Raw genomic sequence first — 16,279 nt, forward strand, 5'->3', positions numbered from 1 at the left:
TTTTTTTTCCCCCTCCCAAGTTCTCTTGCCTCGCTATCCCCCCTTGCATCCGAAGGCGCCTCGCGATTGGGTGCTGGCGCCGGGTACGTCAGTCAGACTGTGACGTGCAGTCTTCCTGTTTCCTTCAGCTGTGTCTTAAAGTAAATCTTGTCGTGGAGCGGAGCCCTCAGCCGAGGGAGCGCTCGCAAATCATACACCCTCGCGGCCGCCGCGGCAGGCAGAGCGGCGCAGACGAGCTCTCTCCCGGGCTGCCAGCGCCTCCGCGCTCTCCTCCTCTCGCTTCACCTCTGGCTCGCTCCTTCTCCTCTCCCTTCCTCTCCTCTTCTCCTTTGCCCTCCCTCCTCGCCCTCGCCCTCGCCCGCCCGCCCGCTCGCTCTCGCACGGACTCACCGTCCCTGGTCCAATTATCACACTCATCACCCGCCAGAGCCCGGCGCGCGCGCGCGGGCGCCCCTCTCTGCGTCCCGACCGAGCGGCTCGGTCCCCGGCTCCGCACCGCGTAAGTATCTGCTCCCCGGGCGAGTCCCCTCCCCTCGGCCAGGCTCCCTTGCACCGGCTTCTTCTTGAATGAGAAGAGAAGAAAACAGACTTCCAAGACTCACACCCGTGTAAACATCACCACCACCACCACCATCCCCACCCCCCCAAAAGGAGGAGGGGGAAACCGGTGTTCTCTTAATGAATCAGAATAAAATAGCCTCTGCACAGTTTCTAAGCCGGAGCCCCCGGGAAACTCCGCGCTCCGCTCCTCCCAGGTCCTAAGAGTAAGGGATCGCCTTGGCTTTTATTTCTTTCTCCTGCCTGCTGGTGGCCGGGGGTGGTGTTTGCGACCGGGGGCGGCTGAGATGGCTGGACTTGCCGCTGATCTTGTCACCTTTTGTGCACTGTTGCTCGGGTTTGAGCCGGCGTTGGCCTCCTTCCCTCCTGCGCCCGCCCTCTCTTCTCAAGGGGGAAGACCGGGAGGGGGACCAGGTCGCTTTTTGTTCCTCCGGATCCCCGCTTCTCGCCAGCCCTCGCCCTCCCCGTCGTCCCCCGGCGCAAACTCCGCGGCCAGTCCCCGCGTCCTTTCCCTTTGTCTTGTTTATTCTAGCTGCCTTTCTTGCCCGCTCTTCCAATTTGCTTGTCATTTGCATACCTTTCACTTCTCCCTTTTAACCCCAGCGGCGGGCTGGCGAGCGGGGAGGAGGGTAGGGGAAGGGGGGCCGGCGGCGGGGGGCGGGGGCGGACGCTGTATTACTTTCCTCTCCAAACGCAGTCGGAGCCTCCAAGCCGAAATGTTGAGATCGGGGCTGCAGCCGTGAAGCGATGGGTCCCGGGAAAAGAGTGCGGGGCACCCCTCGGGGAGCTCTCGGGAACTAGAGCTGGGTCAAGTTGAGTGGGGTAAGGCGGCCTGGGAGCCTGGCTGCGGAGGGATCGGGGATCGAGAGCCTCCGAAAGGCAGAGGGGTTGGGATTTACTGGTGGGAGCGTCTGGGGTGTTCTTGGACAGCAGGTCTCTGAGGTGAAGAATCTCGCAGCCGTGGCTGCCACTTTTCTGTTGTTTAGCTGCCTTGGTCTGTCTTGTCTGGGTGGTACCTATGGTTTTCTCCCAGTTGGGAGGACTGGGGAGGAAGTCAGAGTAATTGTTACTGGGAAGAATAGCGGGGGAGGGGGACCGGGGAGTGGGGAACAGCTGTTATCTTGCCTCGCAGACAAGAAAGGGGGAGCTCAGAGGAAGGGAAGACATCACCCAAAGTCCAGTCCAACAAGTTTCGGCTCCTCTGGGGTTTCCAGCCAGTTACTCCTGCAAAAACTAAACGTAGGTGGATAAGCTGGATGGGAGGGGGTACCTGGGGCGATGGCCTTCCAAGGACTCGGAGGTCTCCCGCCCCTTCCCAGCTTCTTCGGAAGTTGAGAGTCTGCGGAGCAGCCTGGGAGCAGAACTAGGAGGAGGGGTTGGGCGCCGGTTTACACAGCCCGGGGAGGCAGGTTGGAGTGTGAGGCTGCTGGACTTGGCAACCGTGAACCCTACGCTGCCTCAGGGTAGGCTCAGAGCTCACCTGCTTGTTTTTATTTTTCCAAGAAGGTCTGTGTTGTCTCTCTCCTTGAGCTTATAAAAATAGAGCAAGCACAGGGTGGCCTCCTCTCAAAGTCAAGGCTAGAAGAGTCTCTTCTCTAGTGTTCCCTTTCTTGTTCTCTTTTCTTTACCCATGCCCTCCCTCACAAAAGAATCATTTCCTTTCCTAAACTAGATAGGCAGAGGTCAATTAGCAGAGTGCGCATGGGCAGGGCCTGACAGGTGTGTTGTGTCAAGAAAGACAGGTGCAAATTTCCTCTGTGTCTGTGTGTGTCTGTACAGCTCCCAGACCACAATGCTTGCTCCAGGATTGTAGTGGTTTATGAATGTATGGTCGTCCTGGTTAATAGGATTGTCTGGGCTAATGGGAATCTGGCTGTTGTTATGTTTTGAGCCCTGCCCTGTGAGTTCTTTGGGGGGCCTAGGGAAGGGAGGAGGAGGAGGAGGAGGAAGAGGAGGAGGAAGGGGACAAGTTGGTGTGTGTTTATTTTTCTTAAGGATATTGACAGACTGCTGTTGAGGCCATGTCTCAGCTCCTGTGGGCCAGGCAGCAAGAACCACCCCCACTTCAGGCAGCAGGTGGGGAGAGATTGAACTTCCCCTCAGCTTTCCTCCAGTTTCTGCCTCTCTCTTAGGTCTGTGTTTGGCAGAGAGAGAGCAAGAGCCCTGGCTGTTCGTGTGTGTGTGTGTGTGTGTGTGTGTGTGTGTGTGTGTGTTTTGGACAACCATGAGGGGGTGCATAGCTGCCAAGAATACCAAAGTCAGTTTCAAGGTGTTACTATTGTCATTGCCTATCTTTCTGGGGTGTTTTCTCCAGAACCAGAAAGAATAGGTATCTGCATAAACTCTCTCAAGTCCTATATTAAACACTCTCACACAGCGGAATGAGGCTGTCATTGTACCAGACAGGTGGCAGATGTCCTAGATACTGCTTTGATGGTGAAGAAAAATCTCAAATGCATGTGAGGTAACTTTGCCTTTCTATTTGATGCAAGATGTGGGCAGACAGTTCTGTGAAGAGTCCCTTGCAAGAACTTCTGAGTATCTCTGGAATGAAATGGACTGGGTCTGTCGAGAAAGGAAGAGGAGAGCATTTGCTTTACCCTGTCCATGTGGCTATACTGTGGACATGTTTGTAGTGTGGGAAAAGAGACTTACGTTCCAGGGTCTGGCTTGATGTGTGAGGGATTTAACCAATGTAAGTCTAGATTCTTAAATTCTGACTTGTTTTCTCCTTTAAAACCTTGAAGCTAAGTTGCATAGCAATAGGTTAGATGGAGAAAGATTTTTCTAGGTTGATTTTGCTGTTTGATGGAAAGCATTGTTTGCATGAAAATGGGCTCTCAGGTGTGTCATTTATTCTTGAGACTTAAACAGGAAAGTTCCCCCCACCCCACCCCTGCCCAATACTTTCCTTGGGTGCTTTTGAAGTCCTTTGGCAATTAAAACGTCATCTCTGACTATGTTCATTTGCTTTATTTTTAATAGGGGTTATCTTTACTTGGCACTTACTGATATTTTATGTGTCCATTATGCAGAATTCTGTTTAGTTTAATCACCACCTTGTGGGGGAAAAGTCATGCATACATAACATGCATCTTTGTTCTCACTATTCATTTCCAAGCACAGTTCCTCTGTAAGTAGCATTTGCCATCCTAAAACCCAGACCAGCTTATTCTATAAATTATCAGACCTGCTCAAAGAGATCTTCATTTTTCAAAAATGAATTTCTTATAACACCCAGGAACTGTCTTGCCTTTGCAACTGATCATGTAAGGCAATTTTTAGATTTAGGATTCACAAAAAAAACTATAAAATGTTACTAATTTTATATCATGGAAAGGTTCTGTGCATGATATATTATTGTAGAATTATAATTAAGTACCTGTGCAAATAGGAAAGGATACGGATATAAGGATTTTCTCATACTTTATTGCCTAGCACATTTTAAAGCTTCAGAGAACATGTACAATATTTCAATTTTCTGCAAAGAGGAAAAAATATTTTTTTCTTAACATATAATTTCTCTCCCTTATTTGTTAAATGGGTGAATTATCACTTTAAAAAAAGCTTAAATTAACATTTTAGGCATGTTTCTGATAGATAGCGAATGCTCACTTTACAAGCGAAAAAAATGGTAGATATTTTGATAGGATAGAGGAAGTTTAATAATGAAATTGTCATTATTTGACTATTGCATTCTAAATGGAAATTTTAAACCCTGATAGATGATTTTGGCAATAGCATTTCAGTTGATTGAAGTAGTAATTTATGTCAAATGAGTTCTTGCAGATAAACTCCATGGTCTATCCTAAGCTGATTGTAAACTGAAATGATCTAGGAAGGAAAAGTTGCTAATTAGCAAACAAGGAACTTTTCAACACAGCGATAAACAGAACAGTTTAGTGGTTTCGGGAATATCTAAATCAAATCATCTAGTTCCCCCTTTGAATTACTGGTTTCCACATTGATTTAAAATGCACTTTGTTGATGATATTCCAGCTTGAATTTCTATAACCAGGTTGATGCCTGTAGATTGGAGGCTCATTCAAAGACTGGAAGCATAGACGTGAGTGATTGCATAAAACAATCGCATAAAACAGAGACAAACAATCTGAATAATCTGCAAGGAAGAAAGCATGCCAGCCTCACCCTCTCCCACCCCCACAGAAGATTCTTCTGAACTCTCTGGATAATTACCACAATGAAACACTTCTTTGTCCAGAATCTGGACACCAGCTAGTCCTAGTAAAAGTAACACCCTCGTCCCCACCAACCCCCACCCCCAAAACTTGCTTATTAACATCAAGTGCTTAAAGCTCTTTCTACTTCACACTGCAGCACTCCTTTGCAATTCTTCACTGATTTTTTTTTCCTGCTAACACTAAGCCATCAGTTTACTTAGGATTCTCCACATTCACCACAATGTCATAAATTCCACTTTTTATTTCTGAGCAATTAAAATCTTACTCGATGAGATCTGGATGTTTGATCTTCTCTCTTCCTGCTAGTGAGCAGTGATGGTAACAAAGTCATCGCATAGGAGTTCTTGGCGATGACATGCCAATTGGTGCAGCCAAATATTTAATAATGGAAAGCATCCCTCTTCAATTTCCACATTAACTCAAGAGGAGTTTTCAGTAGGGTAATAGGTGTGTAGGATCAATAATACATTTGGGTTCAAATTCTTAACTAGTATGTTTCTGCCTAGTTACTATACTCACGTTCACCAGGATTGCATGGAAGGTTTCATATTGCTTTGTTACATTCAACATTCATGTCAAAATTAAAAGACAATAAAAATCATAGCAATTATCGTTGGAGCATTGTGGTGTAATGTATATGTTGAGGAACAAAAGGGGTTTTTGAAAATTCTTAGTGGACGTGACAACAGCAATGGTAAGTCATTCCATAGCATTCTGAGGTGGGCAATCAATTGGGGAAGCACATTGAAACTGTTTTACCGTATGCTGTGGTTATTTATCTGTGCATTTCCTTAGGTGGTAAACAGATTCACATATACATATGATTTATGACGCATGATACTAATAAATGCTATGTAAACCACTTACTATTTGATCTTGTCTATGGCCACCATGGGTTTATGGTTCCAATGTCTGCCACCACTATACCATTATTTCTAAGTTTTGGTCCAAGCTTTTGTTATCAGGTGCCCATAGAGTTGATTTTGACTCCTATCAACTCCACATGACAACAGAGCTGCCTCGTAGGGGTTTCTCATCTATAGTCTTTACGGGAGCAGATCTCCAGCACTTTCTCCCATGGAGCTGCTGGTTGGGTTTGAATCACCAATATTTCTGTTCACAGCTACCAAGGTACCAGTGTAAGCTGTAGAGAGAGAGAGAGATTTACTGATACCTCTTAATCAAATTCCTTTTCTTGTTGGGTTTTTATCATTTATCTTATGCCAGATCTTCTCTGGACATTTTACACTGAGTCTCCAAAGTCTTTTTCAGCCCCATAACTCAAAACAGAAATTATTATTTGATCTAAAAACATTGAATAGTTGAAAGAAAATTGCAAGAATTAGTTTAGTTTGATGGATTTAGAGGGCGTTATATTTTAACAGGGTCACTATGAGTTGGCATTGACTCAATGGCAGTGACTTTGGTGAATATATATATATTAGCAGACTCCACAAACTTGCTTAATTAACACTTATTCTCCACCTAAGAGATGAGATGATCGTTTCTTGCAACCTTATGAAGAGCACAGCCCCCCTCTCATCTCCATCTCCAGCACGAGGCCGGGATGCGGCTCTTGATAGCTAGGTAGATGAGAGGAAGTGAAGTTGACCTTGACATGGAGGTAACTAACAGTTGTAAAGGAAGGAAGCCTGGAGATGACCTTGTCCCACCTCTCTCTCGCACCACTGTGTGGTTTCGGAGCCCCGGTTGGCCTGCAGAGGTAGGTGTGCTTACCACAGCAAGGATGAGTAGGAGGAAAATCCAGTTTGGATGTTAAAGTGATATGGGGAGAAAGAAATACTACAGAAAGTTTACGAAAATGCTTCACTTGGAAATCCATGTATTTCGCAAGTGATAGTAACAAGAAAAGGATTTGTACAGAGAAAGAGAAAAAACATTTTTTTAATGACCATGAACTCTTATTTTGGAATGCTGATAACACAAAGAAAAATGTCTTCCATGCCAACACCCATGCCCTCCAAACATGCATCTTTCTGTCGTGAACAGACCTTTGAAATTATTAGTCTTTTTTTCCTCATTCTTTTTCTTGGTTCAGTTTCTCTTTTCCTTTCCCTTGCCTGACAGCTACACCTGACTTACCAGCTCTGATGTGGCAGTGAGATGTTTGTCATTGTATTTGAATATCCCTGGCACCAAGTTTGTTATTATTGTGATGGCTCTCAATCAGCCTGAATTTTATTTTGAACCAAGTGATGGACTTTTTGGAGACTCGATGTTTGCAATTCCAGCTCAGGAAGTTTAATCCTGAATCATCCAAGAAGTCTTTTATTCCCAAGCAGGCAAAAAGAAATGTGAAGAAGCATCACTCCTTCCTTCCGAGCACTCTAAATCAGACTCTTTAAAAGGTGGTTGATCTTATTTTGTTTTGCTGGCTTTGTTTTCCTAGAGAAACCAAAAGCAGAGAGTGCAGGATGAAATCCTTGTGGCTTAAAAAATAATGCACATTGTTGCCATCCAAGCACCGAGCATTTCCTTGATTTTTTCAGGTTATTTCATGCTGAAATTATGCCTATTTGCATGGATAGTCATTCTTTAAAACTAGCCACAGATGCAGTCCTAGGGAGCACGTAGATGTTTTTACAGGTGAACCGAGAGAGATGGGAGCCGTTCCAAACACTCTGCATGCTGCCTTTGGCAATAGACCCTGTTATTGTGAAGATGTGCTCCGTTAAGCAAACGCGAAGTTTAATATTAGATGAATCCTACATGGAAAACACAACAACATTTTCATTTTCTTCAGAAAATGTCAATTGTAAGCCAGAAAAAAAGTGGCATCTTATATGAAATGTGGGTTTAGCATCATTAGTTAATAAGTCACAAAATAGGTTAAGGGCCTTTTGTCAAATCTAGCAAAGGCTGGTCTCTTTTTTAGAGTGTTGTCAAGAAACAACGGGAGCTCGTGTCCAGAAGAGGGATTTCCATTCTTCACACCCTGGATTGGGCTTCCTCGTTCATGGGGCATAAGAAATAAAGTTCATAGGTGGTGCAGGTGAAATGGTTTCTTTAAGCATGCGCAGTGTTGTTTAGGGCAGATTTTAGCAGAAGAGAATCAGTACTGAAGATGTATTTACCTTTGACTTGTCCAATAATTTACTGTTAGACATATTGATTTCTAAAATGGGACAATGTCCTTGTTTCACAATGGGTCCAACTTGATAATAATTTAAGCCCTGAGAAGGGCATCTTGGACATTTTACAAATACCCTCAGAGCTACTTTAAGATACAGCAATTAATATCATCACATCATTTCTTACTCATAAAAATGCCTAATTGTGTTAAATAGACAAAATTGTATGTGTGCACTTATATCGATACGAAAGTGATCACTTATGTTGGAAAAAGGGTGTGGAGGCAGTGGTTCTCCTTGCCACTTCACTGTGACTAAATACTTTCAAATTCAGTGGGCAAGAGGTGTAGATCCCATATTTATTTTATAGTCTTTTTAATTGAGTGCTCTTTAAAACACAATAATTCTGTTGCAGAAATAATTCTTTTTCATGCAAATTTCACCCAGCCTCAAAATTTCACCATATTTTTATAGTCCAGCTCTCTTTCCTCGTTGGTAACATGAATCTCAATGCCCAAAATTTAATCAATTGTTTCTCAGAGGCTGTGTTCTTAGAATCGACTGTTTCTTCTGAAGATAAACAGTATCATTTTTAGGTTTTTGTGAGAGAGAATCGTATTACTGGTGCTTAAGCATTTTTTTGGCTTTTTTTTTTTTTAAAATCTTAATCCATCTTAAACCAGTGGAGCAGAAATATTTAAAAATGTTTCATTTCAGGCAGAGTGCATAATAAATTGCAATAATTGTAATGTGCCATAAATCCCAGAGCCTATGCATTTTGCATTTGATTCAGGATTGAGGTCAGGAAATTTGGAGAAATTTAAAGAAAATGATTCATCAGTCCTTTTGTTCTGTTGGCCAGGGTCCCGGGATTCTTGAGCTGTGCCCAGCTGACGAGCTTTTGAAGATGGCACAATAACCGTCCAGTGATGCCTGACCATGACAGCACAGCCCTCTTAAGCCGGCAAACCAAGAGGAGAAGAGTTGACATTGGAGTGAAAAGGACGGTAGGGACAGCGTCTGCGTTTTTCGCCAAGGCAAGAGCAACGTTTTTCAGTACCATGAATCCCCAGGGCTCCGAGCAGGATGTTGAGTATTCAGTGGTGCAGCATGCAGATGGGGAAAAGTCAAATGTACTCCGCAAGCTGCTGAAGAGGGCGAACTCGTATGAAGATGCCATGATGCCTTTTCCAGGAGCAACCATCATTTCCCAGCTGTTGAAAAATAACATGAACAAAAATGGTGGCACTGAGCCCAGTTTCCAAGCCAGCGGTCTCTCTAGTACAGGCTCGGAAGTACATCAGGAGGATATATGCAGCAACTCTTCAAGAGACAGCCCCCCAGAGTGTCTTTCCCCCTTTGGCAGGCCTACTATGAGCCAGTTTGATATGGATCGCTTATGTGACGAGCACCTGAGAGCAAAGCGCGCCCGGGTGGAGAATATCATTCGGGGTATGAGCCATTCCCCCAGCGTGGCATTACGGGGCAATGAAAATGAAAGAGAGATGGCCCCGCAGTCTGTGAGTCCCCGAGAAAGTTACCGAGAAAACAAACGCAAGCAGAAGCTGCCCCAGCAGCAGCAGCAGAGTTTCCAGCAGCTGGTTTCAGCCCGAAAAGAACAGAAGCGAGAGGAGCGCCGACAGCTGAAACAGCAGCTGGAGGACATGCAGAAACAGCTGCGCCAGCTGCAGGAAAAGTTCTACCAGATCTACGACAGCACTGATTCTGAGAATGATGAAGATGGTAACCTGTCTGAAGACAGCATGCGCTCGGAGATCCTGGATGCCAGGGCCCAGGACTCCGTCGGGCGGTCAGATAACGAGATGTGCGAGCTGGACCCCGGGCAGTTCATTGACCGGGCGCGGGCCCTGATCCGAGAGCAGGAAATGGCTGAAAACAAGCCGAAACGAGAAGGCAACAACAAAGAAAGAGACCACGGGCCAAACTCCTTACAACCAGAAGGCAAACATTTGGCCGAGACCTTGAAACAGGAACTGAACACTGCCATGTCGCAAGTTGTGGACACTGTGGTCAAAGTCTTTTCGGCCAAGCCCTCCCGCCAGCTTCCTCAGGTTTTCCCACCCCTCCAGATTCCCCAGGCCAGATTCGCAGTCAATGGGGAAAACCACAATTTCCACACCGCCAACCAGCGCCTGCAGTGCTTTGGCGATGTCATCATTCCGAACCCCCTGGACACCTTTGGCAACGTGCAGATGCCCAGTTCCACAGACCAGACAGAGGCACTGCCCCTGGTGGTCCGAAAAAACTCATCTGACCAGTCTGCCTCGGGGCCCCCCACTGGTGGCCACCACCAGCCGCTGCACCAGTCACCTCTCTCCACCACAGGCTTCACCACCTCTACCTTCCGCCACCCTTTCCCCCTGCCCTTGATGGCCTACCCATTTCAGAGTCCCCTGGGTGCTCCCTCCGGCTCCTTCTCTGGGAAAGACAGAACCTCTCCTGAGTCCTTAGACTTAACTCGGGAGACGACAAGTCTGAGGACCAAGATGTCATCTCACCACCTGGGCCACCATCCTTGTTCGCCAGTCCACGCCCCCAGCACCGCAGAAGGGCTCTCCTTGTCCCTCATCAAGTCTGAGTGTGGCGATCTGCAAGACATGTCCGAGATCTCACCCTATTCGGGAAGTGCAATATCCTTTTCAAGGAAATCAAAGCAGAACTGCTTCCCCCAAAGGTTAGGCTTACACAATCTCTAGGCACTCGCAGCGCTGTCTGTTCTGGAAAACGCAGCTTTCCCTCTTATTGGAATGGGGCCTTTTCTTTTATTTTTAAAGCAACATGTGTGGGGGCATTCCTGACGACACAAAAGCTTCAGGTCAAACCCAAGTCTGTGCAGCTCCTTGGAGTTGTTAATTACTTCAAGGAAGCCGTGTTTTCAGCAGCCTTTTCTCTGCTGTGCTTTCTTCCTTTATTATCCCTTCCTTTTTCCTAGAGGAGATTCAGAAAGGGGAGTGGGCCGGGGAGGGGGGAGTCATTATAAATATTGAATTCAATCAGATGTCTTCTTAGAAGTTGGTAAGTTTTATAACGGGGTGAGAAAGGTCAGTTTTCAGATCCTTGAGATTCCAAAACAAGAAGACTCCTTCTGTAAACTGTCTGCAAGCCACCTCCCCCACTGCCCCTACCCCAGTCCACTTACTGAAGGCCACAATCAAATTCAGGGAAGAGCACTTCACTGTAGGAGGCTGGGGTGAGAGAAAGGTGGGTGCGGGTGGAGGGGTTAGATTTTCTTTTTAATTTTTAAGACTCTTTTTTATTGTTTTCTTCAAGGAAATATACAGGTACTGATTTATTCAGCCGGCATCGGTCTCTCTCTCTCTCTCTCCTCGTTCACCCAAGGTCTGTTCTTTGGGTCTGGTGCAGCTGCCTCTATGCATGATTAACCTCTGTTCAGCCATACACAGAAATCTTTTGTCCTAACATACACAAAGCAAATTATTTTGGAAAGCGAAGAGAGCACAATTAAGTATAAAACTCAGCTGTAGTAGACTTCAGCAATGGCCATCGTTTTGTGGAACTTTGAAATTCTGAACCAGACTTTTATGTAGAAATATCAATTCTATTTATTTTTTTTATTAGACTCACCCTGAACACTAGCTGTTTTTAACTGGTGTGTTTTTGTTTGTTTGCTTGTTTGTTTTGGGTAAATCAGTCCTTTAAGGAAATTTTTGAAAATCTTGTGCACATTGGTGTTTCAGGCTAGTAGAGTGGAGGGCAGGTGGACGCATGTTTCTTTTATAATCAGTTTCCAGATGGATATAAAATTTAGCAATTAAGTTGACTGTTACTAAATTGAGGATTTTGAGCAATCGTCTCGATGACGAGAGATAAGTCTCCGGATAACAAGAAAGCCAAGGATACTGTCGTGAGGAGGAAAAGGACAAAGAGTTGAGCTCTGAGAATATAAATAAGTCAAAATTAAGTCTTGATTTGGTTGCTGATCTAACCTCCACCTTCCGAAGATCGAACGGTTTAACCTATCTGTCATGAATCAAAGCTCTCCCCAGCCCCAAATCTTACACATTATAAGCAAACCATCAATGCTGGCCAGAATGATTGGAATATAGCTGTTGGGGATGAGCAAGGCAGAGTAAGAAAGCACAATGGGCTGACTGTTTTCTTTCACCCTTTACAGGAAGAGCATCTTCTGAGTCCAAGCCAGGCTAAGGACCAGGGGGAGTGCCTGGGGAGTGCAAATAAGTGCCTGACTTCTAAAACAGAAAGCTTGGCAGTGTGAATCTATCTGCCTTAGTGGCTTCTCTAAAGAAAGACCTGGTGATCTGCTTGTGAAAGATCACAGCCTTTGAAAACCCTGTGCAGTTTGAGCCTGAAACAAGGTGTCACAGTGAGTCGGAATCGATTCGAGGGCAACTTTTGTGTTGTTCTTTTAGTCCCAGGCTAACTCTCGTTGGTTCTCACTCAGTGTTGCCTTGTTCATTCTGAAACAAGTGGCAGTCACTCTGTCTCTCTCTTGTACCCACACACTCACACACACACACACACACACACACACACACACACACACACAGTGTAGAGGGATAAGCCTATTTTCAGTGACTTCTTGAAGCATCCAAATTTCAAAGTTTTATAAGCTCATACTAAACTCTAGTCCAAGTTTCGCTCAGTGTTTTGTTCTGCTTTGTTTTGTTTTGTTTTTTCCACTCCCCAGTAGATTTGTTGTAAGCAGATGAAAATTATGTCTGAGATAGCTCTCGCTCCCTCTCTTTCAGAGTTGGGTCTAGGGCAAACGTAACTTTTGGATTGCTCGAAGTGTTGGCTGTGCTCATTGTCTCACTCTTTCTAAATCCTCTGAGGAATTTTGACTATTTGAATGGGGAGAAGTTCCTTTATTTCTATACATATTAAAGGCATTAGCGAAAAATATAGTTGCTGGTTTTTCAGAGGAATAGCTTTTCTCTCTTACCAAGATTAAAATTCTGTTAAAGATTGATGGCTTGGAAACACCCACAGCCATATAGAATGTTGGTTGTGTGCACCTGGAGTTGGTTTTTTTCTGTGTGTAGCTAAATAACATTGGCCCCTTGTTGCATGCAATGATTGCATTTTCCAATATTGGGCCTCCTATTCTCTGCTTCTTTCTCTTCGCTCTACTCCACAGCACTTTTAAGCACTTGCCTCATTGATAAGTTATTTCTCAGGCAGGAGAAAGGCCAGCCACCTTTTCTGTAGTCCACACAGTTCTGAAGCCAGTGAAGAGCTGAGCACTGCTTGGGAGAGCAGATTCACTTGGCTCCTGGCTCCATGATGGCTGTACCATTGAGTTCTTTCCCCCACTCACCTGACACAGTTCCCACACGTTTACTGTGATAAAACTTCTGGGACCACAGTGACTAATAGTTTACTTCGATCTTGTTTAGTTGGGACCCTATTTGAACTCCTCATACAGATATTCCCAATATAATGATTACATTTTCCTAGAAAAGATGAATAGAGATGAGATGAAATAGTATCACTATGGTTACCATTATTGTTTCTGTTTCTGTTTTGTTTTGTTTTTTAGCACATGGCTCTCTGACTTGTAATTCATAAGATATGGTTCTTTACCACTCCAAAGGGCATCACCTGCCTCTTTGTGCATGGTCAACATGGTAAGAATAAGAACACTAGCTCATCGGACAAATCCATTTTAAATTCAGTGCATTAAACTGAATGTGTGTTCTGTATTACCAAACACATTATATCATTCTCTCTTTGGATAGAAAGGAAATAATGAATGTGTACATGCTAAACTATATGTCAGCACACCTGTCCCAAGAGCACATGTCTTGATATTTAAAAAAAAATGTGTTCAGTATCTTTGCAAATGAATCTCTTTAATCAAATATTAAGTTTTATTCAAATTCCAAAAGAAACAGCGAGCCAATTGTTTTCCTTCGTGATGTTCCTTGTCATTCAGCCTCTTTGCATCTCAAGAAAAATAGCCTTGTTTAGGCCTCGAGCATTTGCATGCACCCAATTACAGCCCCAGAGTAGAATTATAAGTCCTTCAGTCATGGAGGTGAAGAAACTGAGTCTGTCTCAGAGGCAGGCAGCTTCTCCCTGCCCAACTTTTATAGAGAAGGTTAAATCATTTGACGTTTGGGAGAGCAGACTGCTTAGTCATCTGACATGAAAATACCACTGGAAAACACATGGATTCAAAATGGATTTCTAAAATGTGCAGACCACCGATGGAAAGTGCTGCTTTGTACAGGTTTAGAAATCTTGTGCTGCTAAAGTATTTCTACCAGTTGTAGGGAAACATCTCCAGACTCCAGAGTTTGGTTTTCCAAATGCCTCCTCCACACCTGGGGTGGGTTAGGGTTAGTAAGTAAGTTAAAAAGAGACAGAGAGAGAGAGAGAGAGAGCCGTTTCCATGAATACCACCCCACTGATTTTGTTGAAGTTATTGGAGCAACAACTTGCTCCATGACCACTATCATTAAACGATAGAGGTCTTTTCTCTTCCTTGAAGTTCCCTAAGGTGGGAGCCTCTTAGAAATACAGCAAAGGAGAGAACAAGGAAAAAGCCACACACACACAAAAAAATCTTTGGGCTTCAAAGCATTTTGAAAATGTTAGTGAGCAGCCTCAACCCACTTGGTTAGAATAGCAGCAAGATGTAAAATCTCAACCCACAATCCCGAGTTCAATTGGGGGGAAACCATTTCTCCCTCCAGCCTTCACAACCTAGTATTGTTCCATTTGCCTTTTTGCTGCCTCGGCTGCTGCTCCTCCCGCTGCTGCTGTTGAGGTAAGGTTAGATTGTACTTGGTAAGCAGACGACACTCCGCTTCTCGGGTTGTTTGAACACTGTTTTAGGTTCAGCTGCAGTACCCTGCTTCTCTGATCTTTTATATTCTGAGCAGATGTCTTTCATTAATTTATGGATTTATCATCTTTTTTTCTTTCTTTCTTTTTTTTTTTTTTTACACCTGGCAGCTGTCTCAAGTTTCAGCAGTTATTGTCTATTTTGCATTACACATAGAACTGAATGTCATCTGTCTTCACAAAGCTATGGCTAAGAGAATTGAGGCAAAGCCACATGAGCTGCCGGGAGAGATCTTGTTTGCGTTCCATCCCCCCTCGCCCCCTCCCCCCTGTACCTCCTTAATATTTATTTGTGCTCATTTTCTTTCCTGGCCTTGAATGGAGCTTAGCTCGTGTTCAGTACAGCTGTATGTTTACTGAATCTATTCCGTCATGAGTCATTGTGCGTGTGTAAGTATCCTGGAAACAGCTAGTGCTTTCTTGGAAGAACAGTTGCTTTTCAGCACAAGCACTTAAAAGGGAAATTAACCAATCGGTCAGTTCAGATTTATTTTTGAGGAGGAAAAAAAAAGAGGATTATCTAACTGTTGGCTTTTAAATGTTTCATTAGCTATTTTTAATAGTTTATTAGAATCATATATTTTATGGGAGTTTTATCTTAATTGCACCAGGACTGAGAGATAAAGATTTATTCTGTGTTCCATTTCAGTTGCCCAATTCCAAGTATTACCAACAGGAAACATTTTAGAGCAAACACAAGCCTGAGAAATTCATATTAGAATATCTTTTAAAAAAATTTTATTACACAAAAAGCCTCTAAATCCTGATCAAAATAAGACAGATAGCTTACAAGATGAAATAAAATAATTAAAAGGACTAAGACACGTTAGTCATTTAAACGCAATGAGAACGTTCAGGAAGTTTCCATAGCTCTCTGCCTGTCTGAGAACCACAGCCACCAAACTATCTTTTATTTTGTATGGCCACGTTTTAAAAGATGTGGGACGCCCACCCCCCCAGCTCCCCAACAATTAAGTGTATGAGGTTGTCTTCATGGTGCCGCCTGGGAGAAAAGATCAGAACCCCGATCTGAGACCTTTTGTCGAAGTTTAGACCTGCCTAAAACTCTTATCACGAGGCAATAGGAGACAGCTTGCAACTATTATTTCACTTATCCATGTGGACAGATGGTCCTGGAGGGCGCCGGGCTCCTTTAGACTTCGCTATCAGTCTAATGGAGGGCCGTTCAGCTCTTTCCTTGGCACAAGAAGTATGTCAGTCATAAATTATCGTCTTTGTAATCATTAAGGATCTCAAACAAAAACACAAGTTCAGCTAAGCTGCTTTGGCTTACAAATATAAAATCAAAATTTCTCTCTTCAGTGTTTATTTTCAGCGGGGGCGGGGGGAGCACAATACTTTCCCTTGACCAACCAAGAGGATCTTTTTAAAATTGCCTGAGATATTTGAAAGGAAATACAATTGAGTGAATTCTCCACAGATGCTCTGGTTTAACACCCGTTCTAAGTAGTAACAGCTTGTAGAAGGGACTATTTCTACCCCTCTCAGTAACTTTCTGGTGGTCATTCCATGTGTAAGTGTGATCTTGCTGTGTTAATGCAGGTGTTTAGGAAA

The 16,279-nt window shown here is 44.2% G+C and overlaps 1 protein-coding gene across 4 annotated transcripts in view; it reads left to right on the forward strand.

Moving 5' to 3' along the window:
• The first annotated feature begins 431 nt into the window (after window positions 1–431).
• PROX1 (prospero homeobox 1) overlaps window positions 432–16,279 on the forward strand; it is a 59,008-nt gene continuing 43,160 nt past the window's right edge. For 3 of the 4 annotated variants that reach the window (XM_045298061.1, XM_004699887.3, XM_045298063.1), the window contains exons 1-2: window positions 1,272–1,380; window positions 8,715–10,503. In XM_045298061.1, coding sequence (XP_045153996.1) covers window positions 8,782–10,503 — 1,722 coding nt within the window. In that variant the 5' untranslated portion in view covers window positions 1,272–1,380; window positions 8,715–8,781. Of the gene's footprint in view, window positions 500–1,271; window positions 1,381–8,714; window positions 10,504–16,279 lie in introns of those variants that run through there. The other variant, XM_045298062.1, reaches the window with a different exon arrangement.

Source organism: Echinops telfairi, unplaced genomic scaffold (genome assembly GCF_000313985.2).
Source record: "Echinops telfairi isolate 266 unplaced genomic scaffold, ASM31398v2 ScPeMD7_7424;HRSCAF=8462, whole genome shotgun sequence".
NCBI lineage: Eukaryota > Metazoa > Chordata > Mammalia > Afrosoricida > Tenrecidae > Echinops > Echinops telfairi.